At 38.0% G+C, this 16,670-nt stretch overlaps 1 protein-coding gene across 2 annotated transcripts in view; it reads right to left on the bottom strand.

Moving 5' to 3' along the window:
* The window catches only part of btv (dynein cytoplasmic heavy chain beethoven), a 437,347-nt gene that overhangs the window by 45,264 nt on the left and 375,413 nt on the right, over positions 1–16,670 (bottom strand). For both annotated transcript variants that reach the window (XM_081739028.1, XM_081739029.1), the window contains 5 exons: positions 13,030–13,115; positions 11,572–11,735; positions 11,113–11,271; positions 6,342–6,581; positions 2,073–2,228 (listed from right to left, as the gene is read on the bottom strand). In XM_081739028.1, coding sequence (XP_081595154.1) covers positions 2,073–2,228; positions 6,342–6,581; positions 11,113–11,271; positions 11,572–11,735; positions 13,030–13,115 — 805 coding nt within the window. The remainder of the gene's footprint in view (positions 1–2,072; positions 2,229–6,341; positions 6,582–11,112; positions 11,272–11,571; positions 11,736–13,029; positions 13,116–16,670) is intronic.

Here is a 16,670-nt window from a genome sequence, read left to right as displayed (position 1 = left end):
CCCTTTCAAAATTTTAACTGGAAAGCCAATTGGATAAAGACCATTATGAAGACCTAGGCGCGGACAGAACGAAAATTTTTAAGATGGATCACGAAGAAATAGGAATACAAAGTAGAAATTCGGTCCAGCTGGCTAAGGACAAAAGTCAATAGAGAGCTTTTGTGAACGCGGCGTTGAACCTCCGGGTTCCATAGGTCACAGGATTAGTTAGTTAATGCATTCCTCATGCAGAAAACCCAAACAGAGCCAAGATTTGACATATGTTTATGAAATATGTCATATACTTCAATTGTTGTCTTTGAAGAGGATTAATAGATTTATATCTTGGACTTGCAGTAAATAAGGTAAATATGCATTTTTTAAAATAACGCGTCATGTAAGCAGGGAAGCGATTGGTTGTAGAAAAAAACACTCAACACGCATAGTAACCACTGATATTTTATCCGAGTAACTTGTAGTTTACAATGCTGTTTTTCCACTGTGCGGCCATTTGAAATTCAGTTGGAATAAACACGTTAGTAGAAATGTGATCCTATTTTCTCACTGTGAATACGTTTGTATTCCATTCATGATTTGAAAGTAAACAATACTCAACATTATACTATGTGAATTGTTTCATATGGAGAGATTGAGGTTTCGAAGCGACTACTAATAAGATACCATAGTATTTTCTTAAAATTGGATTTAATAAGCACTCACCGTCTAGAAAAATCTTGACCGTAATAATTATTCTGTCCTAAATTCTCTCAACTCTCCAAATTTGAATACAATACTCTGGTAAGCTTTATTTTTGACACAGATATATAATATGACAAGAATATATCAACTCTCCAAATTTGAACACAATACTCTGGTAAGCTTTATTTTCGACACAGATATATAATATGACAGGAATATATCAACTCTCCAAATTTGAATACAATACTCTGGTAAGCTTTATTTTTGACACAGATATATAATATGACAGTTTTATTTAAAATCTCCAAGTTTGAATATAGATAAAGACAAAGGAATATACATGTAAAACGACGACATCATAAACAGCATTACATTAACCCACCAAATTTTGATTTCTGCACGATAACTCAGTATAGATTGTTTCTACAGTGCAGGAAAATTAAGCACTGATAAAAACAATATGTAATTGCCGAAATGTCTACAGAAGAAGATATTTTTAGTCGGGTGCTTACAGTGAGTGCATACTTTGTTAATATTAGAGTCTCATCCTATAAATTCCTCATGTAATCAAATTGGTTATTCATTTTTGTTCAAGTGTGTTTAAATGTCTGAAATGTTCCCCTGATTTTTAAGATAATTATATATTTATATTTTGATTAGGGAATAGGATTTGACGACGATATCACACAGAAGTTCATATGATTATTCAGACCAAATTCACTACGTTCAGAAGGAGTACCATTTTCTTATATTTGATATAAAACGTGCCACTTGCGAAAACATTCGCATATACTATAAACCACGTTAGAAACAAACTCTTGTTGTTAGTCACACGTGTTAATCCTAATAATAAACGGCAAATGTTTCAGACCGTACGTCACGCTAATGCTAATAATATACAGTCACACTAATAAATGTCACTATCTGCAATATCGGGTGTTAAACTGCACATGAAACTTGCCGATTTAAAATTGCACTAATCTTAATAACAAACAGTCACGCTAATAAATATCGATATCTGCGCTATCGGGTGTTAAATTGTGCAAGCAATTTGCCGATTTAACATCACGCTGATTCAATTAAACACTCGCGTTAATACACGTTGCTACTTGGCTAGGGCTTGCAAATCAACACAATGTTGTGTATAATTAAGTCCTTAAATAACTACATAAATATAGTATGGAGTTTAGAATGGTTGGTGGGCAAACTCGAAATAAATACCTAAAAAAAAAAGTGTAAACAATTACATTTTTTAATTAAGCACGATTTTATCTTGCAGTGTACAGTGAGCCGAAGGCTCAGTGGAAACAATTAATTTATAAAAAACCAAAGACGCTAGTGCTAAAGGAAAATTAGAGAATAAATTTAACAATATAATATTACATAATACTCACATTTTCCTTCATCAAGTTCGGAAACATTCTGTGGGCTAAATGCAAGGCGAACATTAGTCTATCCGCTTTGAACAGAGAGCGACTCACATAATGATATGTCAAATGTAGAAGTTTCTTCTGCAGGATTTTTGTTCTTAATTCTGTACTTTCGCCGTCCTAAAAAAAAGTACACATTAGGCTTTATGAATATTAGACAATTCATAATATGATGCTGGCTACATCGCTAATTATTACGCACCTTTCAATTAGGATATCTTGTATGAATAAAATGGTAGTTTTGGAATACTCGTTCTGTCAGAAAAAAAAAAAAAAAAAAAAAAAAAAAAATGCGAAAAGCACTTCTGAAGTTCTTGCAAATTCAATGTATCAAGATACTTGTACATTTCTTACGGTTGACTTTTTTATTCTTTGCGCAACTGAAGTGAAAAATTCTGTTCTGTCAATTTACTGTCAAGACAATACTACGGTGTTGAATACAGTGGAGTCTAATTATCCGACTTTCGATTAACCGAGGTTCTCTCTTATCCGAGCTTAATCCAAACAAACAAAAATTTTAAAAAGTAATCTGATTACAACGATAATCAGTTTACAGGCTTTTGTTCTAACAACAAAGCAAACATAAAGCTGGCATAAAGATGATGACTCCGCCCAATATCGCCACGAATAAGCTTGCGAGCCTTAATTGTTGCGTGTCTTGAGTAGTGATGTGAACCCCTGAAAAAAACGGAAATTTTGGGTATAAAAAAAAGTGTTTTTCTGAGCTTGAAAAAAAAAAAAAAACGAAAAATTTGGGAAAAATTGAAACTTTCGAATATTTTACTACATTATGCTTTTAAAATGAAAACTATTTGATATTTACTAGTTTACGGTTAACCTCACTGAATACTTATATTTCTTGTATCAGAATAGGGAAATTTTGTGGCAACAAATATATGTGCACCACTCCTTTAAAGCTAGCACCGTGATAGAATGGAGTTATGGTTACACAAGATACTAAAATATAATCCTAGTTGGATTAATTAACATAGACGCATTTAAATTATCTTAAGCAATCTTATGAAGTTCCCCTTGGTGGCAGGGAAGTGTTATAATAACGGGACCAGAATCACTTTAGTTCATATTTAAAATCAATATATATATATTTTATAGCTCATTGATTTTTCAAACAGGCCTAACGAGACTACCTGTAAGCTTTGTAACAAATTGTGTGTTAGTTTAAAAGGCCTAGCAATTCACAATAGCAAATGCCAGTGTGATATCAATAAAACCAAACCATGCTCGCTTTCACGAAAGTCGCAATCATCCACTGACAATGTCGATTACCCAAGAAAGATTTTGATCTCCAAATGCAATAAGCTTCTAGCAAGATAAAGTCTTCTACTCCAATGTTGCGCAGGGTACCTCGAGGGGCTAGAGCTACAGTGGCTGACTCTCTGTGCGAGGTATTGCAACAGATACAAACGACCCAGAAGCTTGGATGAATCTTTTCTTTTTACCTTACGTTACACTGTGCGTTCCATCAAAAGCTGACAAAGTGAATAATTTAACATCATGGGTTAAACAAAGAGTGCGATGTTGGTCTGATTCTTACTGTGAATCCCTTCCTAACCACAGTAAAAAATCCTTCAAAGCTCGACGACCAGTAAATTCCACTTTTAACATCAAGAATGTTGAGAACAAATTAGTAGATGGTGATGTCCGCAACGCAGTACGGCTTCTCATCTCAGAAGATATTACAGCTTCTCCGAATGGATCTGTATTGGAAGCATTAAAAGAGAAACATCCGGCTTACAGCCACCCTTTTGAACCTCCCAATCTCATTGAGCCAAGTATTGTAGCGCCTAGAGTATTAGCTGACCAGTTTACGAAGGCATTTAAATCCTTTCCTTCCGGGTCATCAGGAGGTATGGACAGTCTCCGTCCTTCAATATTAAAGGACCTCCTACTCTCCCAAGACTGCAAAACTAAAGACCACCTGACTAACACCATCTGCGATTTTCTCCACCTGATTATTTCCGGTGATGTGCCCACGGAAATTAGACCTATTTTCTTTGGAGAATCACTAATAGCTTTGAGGAAGAAAAGTGGCGGCATTCGTCCCATCGCAGTAGGCAATGTGTGGAGGAGATTGTCAGCCAAAATCATTTGCCAAAGAATTTTCTATCCCCACACCAACTGGGGGTATGCGTCTCACATGGAGCAGAAGCAGCAGTCCACGCTGCTCGTATGTACTACTCTTTTCCACACCAGCAGGAGAAAGTGTTCCTGAAAATAGACTTCAGAAACGCATTTAACGAGTTGAATCGTGACTCTATGCTCATACAGGTTAAAAACAGTTTTCCATCAATTTATCGATACGTCCACCAGTGCTACTCGCAACCGAGCAACTTATACTTAGGAGACGAAATAATCCTGTCTCAGCGTGGCGTACAACAAGGTGACACTCTTGGTTTGTTCGCACTAACTTTACAATCCAACGTTAACAGTATCAATACGGAACTGAACATATGGTATTTGGATGACGGGACTATAGCTGGAGACAAGGATAAATTACTAGAGACATTAGAAATGATCCGTAGACGGGCTAAGATCCGATTGCAAATGAATTTCTCCAAATGTGAGGTCAGCTTTCTCGGAGTCTCCAATGAGCAGTGTAATAACCTTTTGAAGCTGCTTAACGGAGCCGCGCCTGGGATTCAAAGAATGTTGACAGATGACGCCAGTTTATTAGGAGCAGTATTATCTAATGAGGCAAGACGAACAATATTAAAAGACAAAATTTCTAAGTTAGAATTCTTCTTTACACGTGCCTCATTGTCCATGCCAAGGCTACTATACTTTCTTCGCTGTGTTCCTTCTTGGCGGGATGTTGATCTTCTGGAATGCTATGACAACACCTTGAAAACCGGTCTAGAATCTATCCTGAATTGTTCACTCAACAATAACTCTTGGTTGCAGGCGTCCCTCTCTGTTAACCACGGAGGTCTCGGCATTTGCCGCGCCATGGACCTGGCTATTTCATCCTTTCTGTCTTCATTCTATGGCGCTAAGACATTGATCGAGACCATTCTCCAACAAGATCTTAGCCTAGCATCGGATTCGGATGTCAAGACAGCATCTCTAAGTGGTCATCTATCGTGGGATCAGATCCCTCTGATCTTGATAAGAGAGGACTACAATCCTCTTGGGACGATCCTCTTATAAATCATCACTTTTCAGCTCTACTTCAGTCATCCGATAACCCAGAAGATAAGGCCAGACTCCTAGCTACATCATCTCCAGAAGCAGCTCCACGCTATCCCGTCACCTTCTTTAGGATTACATCTTCCCAATGAGTTTTCGAATTGCCAGTGCACTGTGTTTGGGAGCAGATGCTTGCGAGCAACACAGATGTCCTGCCTGTAGAAGTGTCGTAAACAAGAAGGGCCTTCATGGACTCTCCTGTGCCAATAGTTCGGGCAGACATTCACGCCACTTCAGCGTCAACGACATTATCATGAGGGCACTAATTTCAGCAGGCGTTCCTTCTATACGCGAACCGTTAAGATGCAGTCGTGCAGACGGCAAGAGTCCAGATGGTATGACCCTGATACCGTGGAAAAAAGGAAAAGCACTTCTATGGGATTTTACTTGTTCCGACACCTTCGCTCCTTCAAATCTACATTCTTCCTCAGCACAAGCTGGCAACGTGGCTGCTCGCCGTGAAACAGAAAAACGCAAGAAGTACAGCAATTTACTCGACTTTTTTTTTAAAGCCTCTTGACTTATATGGGGTGCCAGACGGATTCAGTATTTCGTTTGGGTATTTGATGTCACGAGATTTGCGTTTACAATATAATTAGTTCTTTGGTTCGTATATCTTTGTTAACGGTTGTGGAGTAATTCAAACGCTTACACTGTTAAGAAAAGTACACAACCTCTACTAGCATTACAACACGCTTACTCTTGAGGTATAAAATAATATATTCTATATTGGTTTCATATACAGTTGGATGAAAAACAATAAATTATTTCGGGCCTTATGCAGAGTCGTTTTGACGTATGATTAGCGTCATTGTGAAGGCCTGACTACTGCAGGAAACATATGTTAGTCGAACTCTTTAGTATGGTACTAATCACGCGTTCGAATGACTCTGCATAAGACCTTAGTGTTTAAACATTTTTTAAGTTTCAACCCACTTGAGATATTTTGTGTGTCCCCAGCTTGCTATACCACTGTTTAAATTATCTCTACTGAAAATCAAATTATTACTTCTAACCATACATTACCTGAGGAACTCTGAATATTTTCTCAAATAATCTCATGAAGGCTGCAACCGAGAATCGATACATATTGTTAACCTTTCCAAGATCTGCCAACACAAAATACAGCGTACTCCCAAACTCAGCCAATGGACGATAAGCATCGCACTCCTTATTTAATTCAGCTTGTAAATGGGTTGATTCAGCGAGGGATTCCGAAATGGCAGCACTGCTGGCCTTCGTTTCATTCAACGATTGCAGTAGTTCCTATAATAAAATGTAAATACATATGAGTCCAAAAACTGTACACACTTCAATACTTGGTTATAAATTGATCTTGGAAATTTTCTCCTTTGGGCTAATAGAAAATGGAAAATCAATACGAAGTCAAGGACAATAACTACTGAAATTTATGAATATGTTCTAAGAAATGAGTGATATTATATTAAATGTTGGGAATTTGCAATTAAAATAGTTTTACAAAATATTTCGATTGGAACCTATGGAAGCGTGTATGGCCTTAAATCAATCTATGAGTCTCTCCGAGATGCACCTTTAGGCCATTAAATGGACGAACGCCCACTGGATCGTCATCAATATTGTCATAACCCAAAAAAATGAACTTAATCTATTGGTATAACGAGAAACCTGCTAAAGGCGTCGATTTTAATGTACTAAACGCATGCTTGTCATGAGATTATTAGTATCCACAGATTTATTCATTCCACCCCTCAGGTTTCAGCAAATAGAAGAGTCAAAAAGTTTCAGGATCTGAATACAGACCCGGTAAGTTACAAAAAAATGAAGTAAATAAATAAAAATGACAGATTGAAGCAATGGAAACGTCGCATCTTGTGGCGTAACTGGACATGTGCGAACATGGCCAACATTTAACGTAAGTTGCTTACAGAAATGTATTGAACGTATTGTGAATATCACAGAAGTAAAAGTGCAATGTTAGGCTGTTCCTCATGTTATAACCTTGACTGTATCCATGAATTTGAATACGTAAATTTAATGGAATAAACACTATAGTAACAATTTGAACATTATCCATTTTAACTTCAGTATGACGCATGTATTAAGTAAACGCTATAATCAAATAGCTTGTGGAAACGAGCGAAGAACTCACGGCAGTCGTCATTAAACTCTGAACTCAACCTCATTGAGCAACTGTAGAATGAGTTACAACGATGTTTGAGATCAAATAAAGCCGCTTAATAAACACCTTAAAGTTGTCTGTTATATTGATGGAGGTTGGAAACAAATGTCTGCAAAGTACTAGTAAGGTAAAGGGAACTCTCGCAACGGAAAAAGAATGACATAATATCTGGTTCAAGATAAACCAATAGCCAGATAATACTGCGAATAATTCTCTATTAACTTGCAATACTAACATATTATCGTTACACATGTGAGAATCCACATTAGAAGCCTCCAGATATTTGTGTTTAGAAGTGTTTAAGTTAGTGCTCATAGTTGAGATGGAAATTGTTTAGTCATTACAGCTAACAAAATACAGCATTTTTTTAAAGCTTTCAAATAAACTCTGTACTACTGTTTTCCACAAAAAATTACTACTAATGTTTTTTGTTGTTTCATTTTGCACCAACCAATTTGTTTCGTAGCCTATTGAGTATACTGAACGAGAGAATGGATGGATTGGAATACAGCGTCTCTGTCAGCAGCGAGGTTGTATGAGACGTGAACCCACATCTTAGCATGTGATTCAAACCACATGAACTTCCACCGGAAATCGAATTCCCTAGCTAGGAGCTCCCTCGTGACAATATGGTTAGCGTACACACCTTTGGCGCGGGAGACCCAGATTCAATTCTCGGTGGGATTGATGGTGTAGCTAATAGGGTTCGGATCCCACATTAAGCAGTAAGCCAACGTCAGATATAGCTTCGTTTTTAAACAGGACTCTTGAATTCAAAATTAACCAAGCAGCGAGGGGAGCTCATGGGCGACAGAAGGCAGGCGAGTAGCACAAAGGAAAAATGAAATGAAATTTTTAGTTTTACGTCCCACAGTTTGGCTAAAGGAGACGGTGATGATGAGAAATGAATGAAATGGTGAAATGAAGAAAGTGGGAGGAAACAGGCGAACATCGAGAAAACCAACGAACACGGTGTTTGCCCACCACAAAGTCCACACGGCGCGAGCTGGGATCGAACCAGGCACACCATGCACCGGAGGTGAACGCTCTACCACTGAGCCACCGCACTTCCGTAGCACAAAGGAAATAGGGCACCAAAAGCGCAGAGGCAAGCAGAATTTCAAGTCACTGTAAAATAATATATAATGGGAACTGAATTTAAGCAACTGAGTACGTACATTGCCTCTCTTGTGAAGAATTATATGAAGTGACCCTTAAATTCTTGTTTCTACTGCTAGCTTATTAATTTAGTTATATGCACGTACCATGCAAAAATAGACCCCTTAAACATTCATCCTTCTCTGTGAAAAAAAAAAAAAAAACATTCCAATGATGATTTAAAAGAACATTTTACACAATCAGCAGGCAAGACACTGAACTTCCAATTCAAATTTTTATTTTTATTTTTTTAATGAAATACGATGGAAGCAGATATCTGAATACTTTATCTATAGTTCGCGCTCTCTCATTATATCATCACTCTCTCTTTACGTATATTTTGTAGAGAAATACATCTGATGGAAAGAATACGCAAGGATTGTTGTCACAAGAAATGGATCTTAAACCTGCTGGATTTGCGTCTGTTGTCTATGACCAACACCTATTTATTCTTGTACTATAAATTTCATAGTATAGTAGAAACGAGAAATAGAATAGTCCCGAATAAGCAATTAACAGCAATAGTTAATAATCTGGGAGCAACATTTCATAGTCGTCAGTTATTTTTCTCCCCAAGACACACGCTTGTGTATGTGAAAGGAGACAGATCATAGATGATCAGTAGACTTTAGAAATCAACCTATATAATAACGGATTCGAATCAAGTCAGAGGATTTCGGAACACTATTGTCCGACCGCATTAGTCGTTTCCATTAGTCGTTTCCATTAGTCGTTTCCATTAGTCGCAGATGGGAGAAGAGTAACGTGAAACTGAAAGATTCATTTTCGCTTCGTGAACCGATTTTTAAGCTGAAACTATTCTTCACTGATAATATCAACAAGACATCCATGAATCACGACCTTACCTGCCTCAAGACAAGATACGCAGTCATCCCCAGTATTTCATATTTAGTGTTGTTTACAAGTTAATTTGATATGACATTTCAGCTGATTCAAACCCCAGGTGTCGAAAGTTTGCGACTGGTAGAGAAAACATCACCGACAAAAGGCGCAGTGGCTGATCCAACAAGGCATACGCAGCTGGGAGATCATAGTCCACCCTCCCTACAGCCCAGTCCTCGCTCCAAGAAGCGACTTTCTCCTGTTCCCACACTTGAAGAAGCACCTAGGGGGCCGTTGCTTCGCTTTATACGTGAAAGTAAAACACTTCGTGACAACGTGACTGAACATACAAGGAGAGGATTTTTACCAGGAAGGAATCCTTAAACTCATCGCACGATGCGACAAGGCCTCAAGCGATATGGAGGTTATGTCGAAAAATAACCTAATATATGTACTATCTGTTGCAGGCACGTAGCCAGGATTTCGTGAAGGAAGGGGGGATTCCGTGACATGAAATACTGTGGTCATCATACCAAGGGCTCGATCATTCTAAACTATTTTACTGGAATATACAATATATTGGTTCGTTTAGCCAGGATTTCGTAACGTAAGGGGGGTGGATGGGGGAACATGAAATTCTGAAGGCCCAGGAGCTCGATTAATCTAAACTACTTTACTATCAACATATATCGGTTTATTAGGACAATAAAATGAGGGTATGTTGGTAAGTATTTCAGTAACAAACTATGAAGAAATCTCGAGTAAAATAATAAAAAAAATATTGAAAAACATTATACAATATTTACGTACTTCCTCTGTTTATTCAAATATAACAATTTTCCTTTCATTATGACCTCAAAATATTATAAAAAGTACATATTCACTATTATAAAAAGTACTCTACTCAATAATGTCTTGTAAAATATTTTACAATATCTGCGTTCCTTTCTCTGTTGAATCAAATATTAATAGAACTTTCTTTCCACATAAATTTTTGTTTTTATTGTTCCGTCAACTACTGTCTGTTCCAAATGACAGGTTAAAGGAGCAGTAGAAAATTGTTTCTGAAATAACATGTTTGATACTGCAAGGATGCGATGACGAAAAATTATGATAAAAAATGTCCACGTTGTTACACAACGGCACTATGCCTTCCGAAGCTTGAAGAAATTTCAAATTCTCTGACTCTTCAAGGATATCTCGCTCACTTCGCCACCATGTATTGCAAGTAATACAAATATCCTCATAAAAAGGGTAACCAAAAGTTTCTTGTAGTTTATTTTTTACTCTGATCCTTCTCTTTCTCATTTCATTTTGTTTCATCCTTTCTTAATATTTTCATTTCTGGCCTCGAGGAGGAAGGGGGTCCGGACCCCCTGACCCCCCCTCCTTGGCTACATGCCTGATCTGTTGGCTGTATTGGTTGTATGAAATAATATATACATGTTTTAACTTCGTAACTTTACTTTCTGATCATTCCTCGTATTATTATCGTATGGATCGGTGCACAGTTTTTTTTTTTTTTTTTTTTTAATATATATCAATGTTTTATGCTATACACTGATATTTTCAAACAGAACTTTAGATTGCTATTAACGAATACATATGATTCGATTTAGTTAAACTAAATATTACCTTATTCTGAAGAATATCTCCTTGTGCATTGGCAAGCTCATGAAGCAATACTTCCTGCAGCTGATCTAATTTCATTTTTAATTCCTCTTCTTGTCTTAATAACTGTCTCCTCCTCTCTTCGAGTTCAGGTTTCTCGTTTTTCAACACTGTCGCCAGTAGCTAGTCAACGAAACAACAATATATTCATACACAGTACACATTGTTACAATAAAATAACATTGAATTGTGACAAAATTCCGAACAACGTGCAAACATATTTTATTAGCATCCAACTGCATAACATAAATTTAGGATTTCTGGAAACTAATTTATGAAATAAACGAAGCGAAATGAAATGAAGGATAGAAAACGTTTCCACTCAGTTTTAACCGTGGTAGTGGTGGTGCTGGATGGTGGTGATGATGATGGTGATGTGCTCTTACAGGGACACCACTTATTAAACAAAAGAAAACCGCTAACCTGTCCTGTGAGACCAGCCAACGTAGTGGTGAAATTAACAAACGTCACAGCCGAAGCGGCATCTGGAGAAATCTCTGGATCAATATCCCGAGTTGCAAGAAACAACTGGAAATTATCGTTATAGTCAATAAGTTTGTCGCCAACTTGGACAACTCTTCGAGGACCTGAAATAGATCACAACACGATTATATACATATATTTAGTACATCGAAGTATAGTTATCACAGAGCTCATTTATTTATTTATTTATTTATTTATTGCAATATCACCTCCCATGCAGCATTGTGATACGGTATTACCTTCAAAAAGAGAGGGAGAGAAGTGGAGTAATTACACGTATGCATTCAAACCTTGAATAGCCACTGTTTCATTTCATGTGAGACACATATTTTTCGTGCATGTTCAAATCAAGTATGGCTGCTTGCAACTCCTCCAATCACTTTGAGTTTCAAAGTTATTAACTTTAGATTTTTTAAATCTCTTGGATAAAATTTCAAGATATCATCAGTAAATCACTAAAAATCTTCAATAATTTTATTATTATGCTGAAGTAATTTAAATACTTTCCTGAGTAGCAGAGCATAGGCACTCAATTACCCGTCTGAGGGATTAAAAAGAACGATCATATTCAAATCTTATTGTGAGTTATTATTTTGCTTTCTATTTTAAAAATGACACGAATGTGTTCCAAAATTATGAATTTGAAGAAAACAACGCAAAAAATAAATAAATAAATAAATAAAAATAACTAAATAATAATAATAATAATAATAACATTCCCTATTAATAATTCTTACTTTTATTACAATAAAAGAAATGAAATCGTATTTAAAATAATAATAATAAATGCTATTTTTCAAAGAGAAAAAATCAGGAAATAGAAGTGTTGGAAGTAAGAAGCTATTAGTAAAATTTTGTAAATAAAAGCAAATAATAATACAGTAGGAAGTCGAAAATCCGAACTAATTGGGACCACAGGTAGTTCAGATTTTCGAAAATGATCAAGAAAATGATATTTAGGCTTAAATATACTGTACGGTATGCTCTTTTACTGATACAGTGGTTATACAGTACATACAGTAATTACAATACCGTACGTAAGGCTACTTACATTTAATGTTTCTGCTCGTATACTAAATTACACTGTTCTGTTAACTCACATTTAAAACTTAACTTGTATAGGTCTAAGGGAAAATAAAAATAAAAATATGCATGACAAACAGTTACATATGAATAAGCTTTTGTAAAAACACTGATTTCACACAAAGAAAATCGAATTAGTGTACTGTCATTAGCTTCTAGGGACCACGTTCGGATTTTTGACGTTTCGGATTATCGACGTCCTACTGTATTATTATCACTGAAATTACTAAATTGTTAGGACGTATTTTCGTATTCGAATAACTGATTAAATATATTCAGTGTTGCAGGGTTACAGTGGTAAATTTGACTACTTACCTTGATTAATGAAATCACCTCTAAGAACTGGAAACAGAACAGGATCTATGGTATCTACTTCTTGAATCACCAAAGTCTTCCCAAACCTAAAAGATAAGGAATTCACCATTATTTTATCATGTGCAATTCTTAATATTTATACGGACCGCGGTGGCGGTAGAGCCTTCACTTCTGCTGCATGGGGTTATTGGTTCGATCTCAGCTCGCGCCAAGTGAGCTTTGTAGTAAACAAACTCCGTGTGCGCGGGTTTTTCTCGGGGTTCTCCCGTTTCCTTCCATTTTCATCATTCCACCATTTCACCCATCCCTCATCACCGTCTGCTTTAGCCTAGCCGGCATAACGTGGGACGTAAAACTTAAAAGATTTCATTTCATTTTTTGTTTCTTAATATTTATAAGTAGTCAGTGTGGAAATTAAGACATCCACTGTAAGATGAAAATGTAACTTTGATTAAAAATTGGGAATGTGTGGCTTTGTCCCCTCTTATACGTAAACTTAACTACAGACAGTACTAGTAACGGGGAAAAGATTCAATGAGAGCTTGCGAGTACCAAGCCACACTGATTTATTCACCCATAAATTACCAGGTGATCAGATTTCTGAAAGCGACAGTATCATTCATAAATGATTTGTGGCATAGATTGCTGTGGGAAAGAAAGCAAGTGTTTTCAGCGAGGACGGGGTAAGCTAAGAACATAATTTAGACGAAAAGGGCAAGATATGTTCCATATTTAGAATTATAAATGCGTACATATGCAAGCGAAGACTTTTACTCATTACACAGAGGGTGTATTTAATGCACTAATAGATTGATTATATGTTTAATGGGAAGTCAGCGTCGAGGTTATTTGTTTCCGTCATGAAAAGAAAGTGTTCTTGGCTGGTGTATCAGGACGCTTATTTCCTCGAAAGTCGACACATCATGGTACCAAGCAGATAACGATGACACAGCCCTGTAGCAAGAATATAAAGAATGGAAAAATGAAATCATTAAGTTTTACGTCTCACGGTTATGCCGGTTAAGCTAAAGGAAACGGTGATGATGAGAGATGAGTGAAATGGTAGAATGAAGAAAGTGGGAGGAAACGGGAGAACACCGAGAAAACCCACGAGCACGGTGTTTGTCCACCACAAAGTTCACTTGGCGGGGGCTGGAATCGAACCCGGGACCCCAAGCACCAGAGGTGAACGCTCTACCACTGAGCCACCGCGCCCCATATAAAGATTGGAATTTATCACTATTATTTACATTATAGTATAATGAATAAATCCTGAAATTTTATATTAGTTTTCGTCAAAACAAACGAACACGTTTCGACGTATAGCACCATGAGCGAAACGCTGAGACAATAGGAGGTAAAGGAGCCTAGGAAAATGAAGTATTAAAATAAGTCAAAAACTCTTTTGTACAAGCTTCCGTAATTGGAGCAGATTTAATTACCAATACCATACACCATATAGATTGGCTACTTCTTTATTCAGTTACACGAAGTTAACGTATCTTCCTGTCCGATAAATACAATGTACCTTTTGTATCATTAAACTAACAGAACAAACCTACGTTTGCAGGTTGATCAACAACACAAGAAGATTTCATTAGAAGCAAACATATTACACTCCTTGCGTAGATTGCTTAATTATGCCATATAACGTTAGTAAATAAACAACGATTGAAGGATTTACCCACAGGCAGAAAAAGATAATCAAGCAAGGAAATGAAAAAAAGTAATCTTCGGAAGATAAAACCCAGCGACCTCGGGATAGTATAGTGATCTTTATTATGAAACTTATTTGGAAAACACTAATTTTACACTGATCCACAAAACTTAAGCAACCCGAGAGAACATGGTAAAAGTGACGTGTGGGGCCCATTCAACACTGGTTAGTGGCATGCACATACACAGAGACACAAAAGCAAGGCGAGCACCCACTCTATCGCATAAGCAGCATCGTTGCAAGCGCGGTGAACAACTTATGCCATGAGGCGTATACCACAGCCCAGTAGTGTCCGAGGCTCCAAGCATTGAGTTAGTGGTTCTTGTGTGGGGTACACACCTTGCAATGGCTGGTAGACGACATTTGAGTGACTTTGAGCGTGGGCGAATAATTGGGCGGTTGGAATTGGGCTGGTCGCAAGTGGAAGTGGCGCAGGACTTCAACGTGAACAAAAGTGTTATGTCGAGGCTGTGGAATCGCTTCCAAAATGGAGGTGAAGTCAGTAGATGTAATGGAGGAGGCTGTCCGAAGAAGACGTCGGCCGTCGAGGACCGATTTCTCACAATTTCTGTCAAATGTAACCGTCAAGCTTCATGCCCTCAACTGGCCAATGTGTTGTTTCAGGCTACAGGACAACGCGTGAGTCGTGAAACTGTTCGTCGGCGGCTCAATAGAGCAGGACTGTATGCAAGAAGGCCTACGCTGTGTGTGCCATTGAAACTGGAGCACAAACGTGCGCGTTACACATAGTGTCAGGAACATGTTGCATGAGGAGAACACCAGTGGGCGCGTGTCATGTTCTCCAATGAGTCGAGATTCAGCCTGTCGTCAGATTCTGATCGGACTTTAGTGTGGAGAGAGCCATGAGGACGCTACCATCCAAACTTCATTGCTAAACGGCCGTCCTATGGCGGTGGTTCCATTATGGTGTGGGGTGGAATTATGCTGAATGGGAAAACGGCCCTCCATATTGTGCAACATGGCACTTTGAGAGCACAACGGTACCGGGATGAAATTCTCAATACACATGTGTGCAGTTTCCGCGGAGCATTTGCCCCAGACTTCCTGTTCATGGATGACAATGCCCACCCACACCGTGCACATCTTGTGTCCGAGTATCTGGCGAGAGAAGACATTACGCGTATTGCATGGCCTGCATATTCACCGGATTTGAATCCCATCGAGCATGTGTGGGATGCTCTTGGGCGGCGAATACAGCAGCGCAATCCACCAGCACGCACTCTCCCTGACCTGCAAAGAGCTCTCCTCGAGGAGTGGCGCCATCTGCCGCAAGATTTGATAAACACTCTGATTTGCAGCATGGAGGCCAGATGTCGTGCCTGTATAGCTATTCGTGGTGGTCACACGCCATATTGACGGCCTATGCCCTCGCACAATCCAGCTTCACCTGTTGAGGTATCGTTGTGCTGAACGTTTTGGTCACCCTGTACATCCTAACTGTATTGTTCGTCTTCACTTGTGTTGCATTGTGCATCTGGACCGTCTGTTTGTTCATTATACTTGGTCCAGTAATCGTGTCGTTTTATTTTCTGCCACTTTCTTCGAGTTGCTTAAGTTTTGTGGAGCAGTGTATTTTGTGCAATGGACTTAACTTACATTACAATGTGCTCTTTGTTCACGTTTAATCCTCACCCGTGTGAATAAAGATGATAACGTGCTCTCATAGACTCTGCTAATACGTCATAATAAGGCTCCAGCCAATGAGAGTACATGAAATGAATAAAAATTTGCATGTGCTGAGGGTTCCGAGATTATATTTTACGCCTGGTTCTAGAACCCGTGGGCGAGGCTTTTTGAGAGAAGCGGGAAGAGTGATATATTATTCTTCAGTATGGACACGAAATAGTGAGACCTGTATATCTTTGTGCTCAAATATCTATGGAGTAATCGAACTTGTATCACA

Source organism: Thermobia domestica, chromosome 14, assembly GCF_964235325.1.
Source record: "Thermobia domestica chromosome 14, izTheDome1.hap1.1, whole genome shotgun sequence".
Classification (NCBI taxonomy): Eukaryota; Metazoa; Arthropoda; class Insecta; order Zygentoma; family Lepismatidae; genus Thermobia; species Thermobia domestica.
This window is presented reverse-complemented; position numbering and strand designations above follow the sequence as displayed.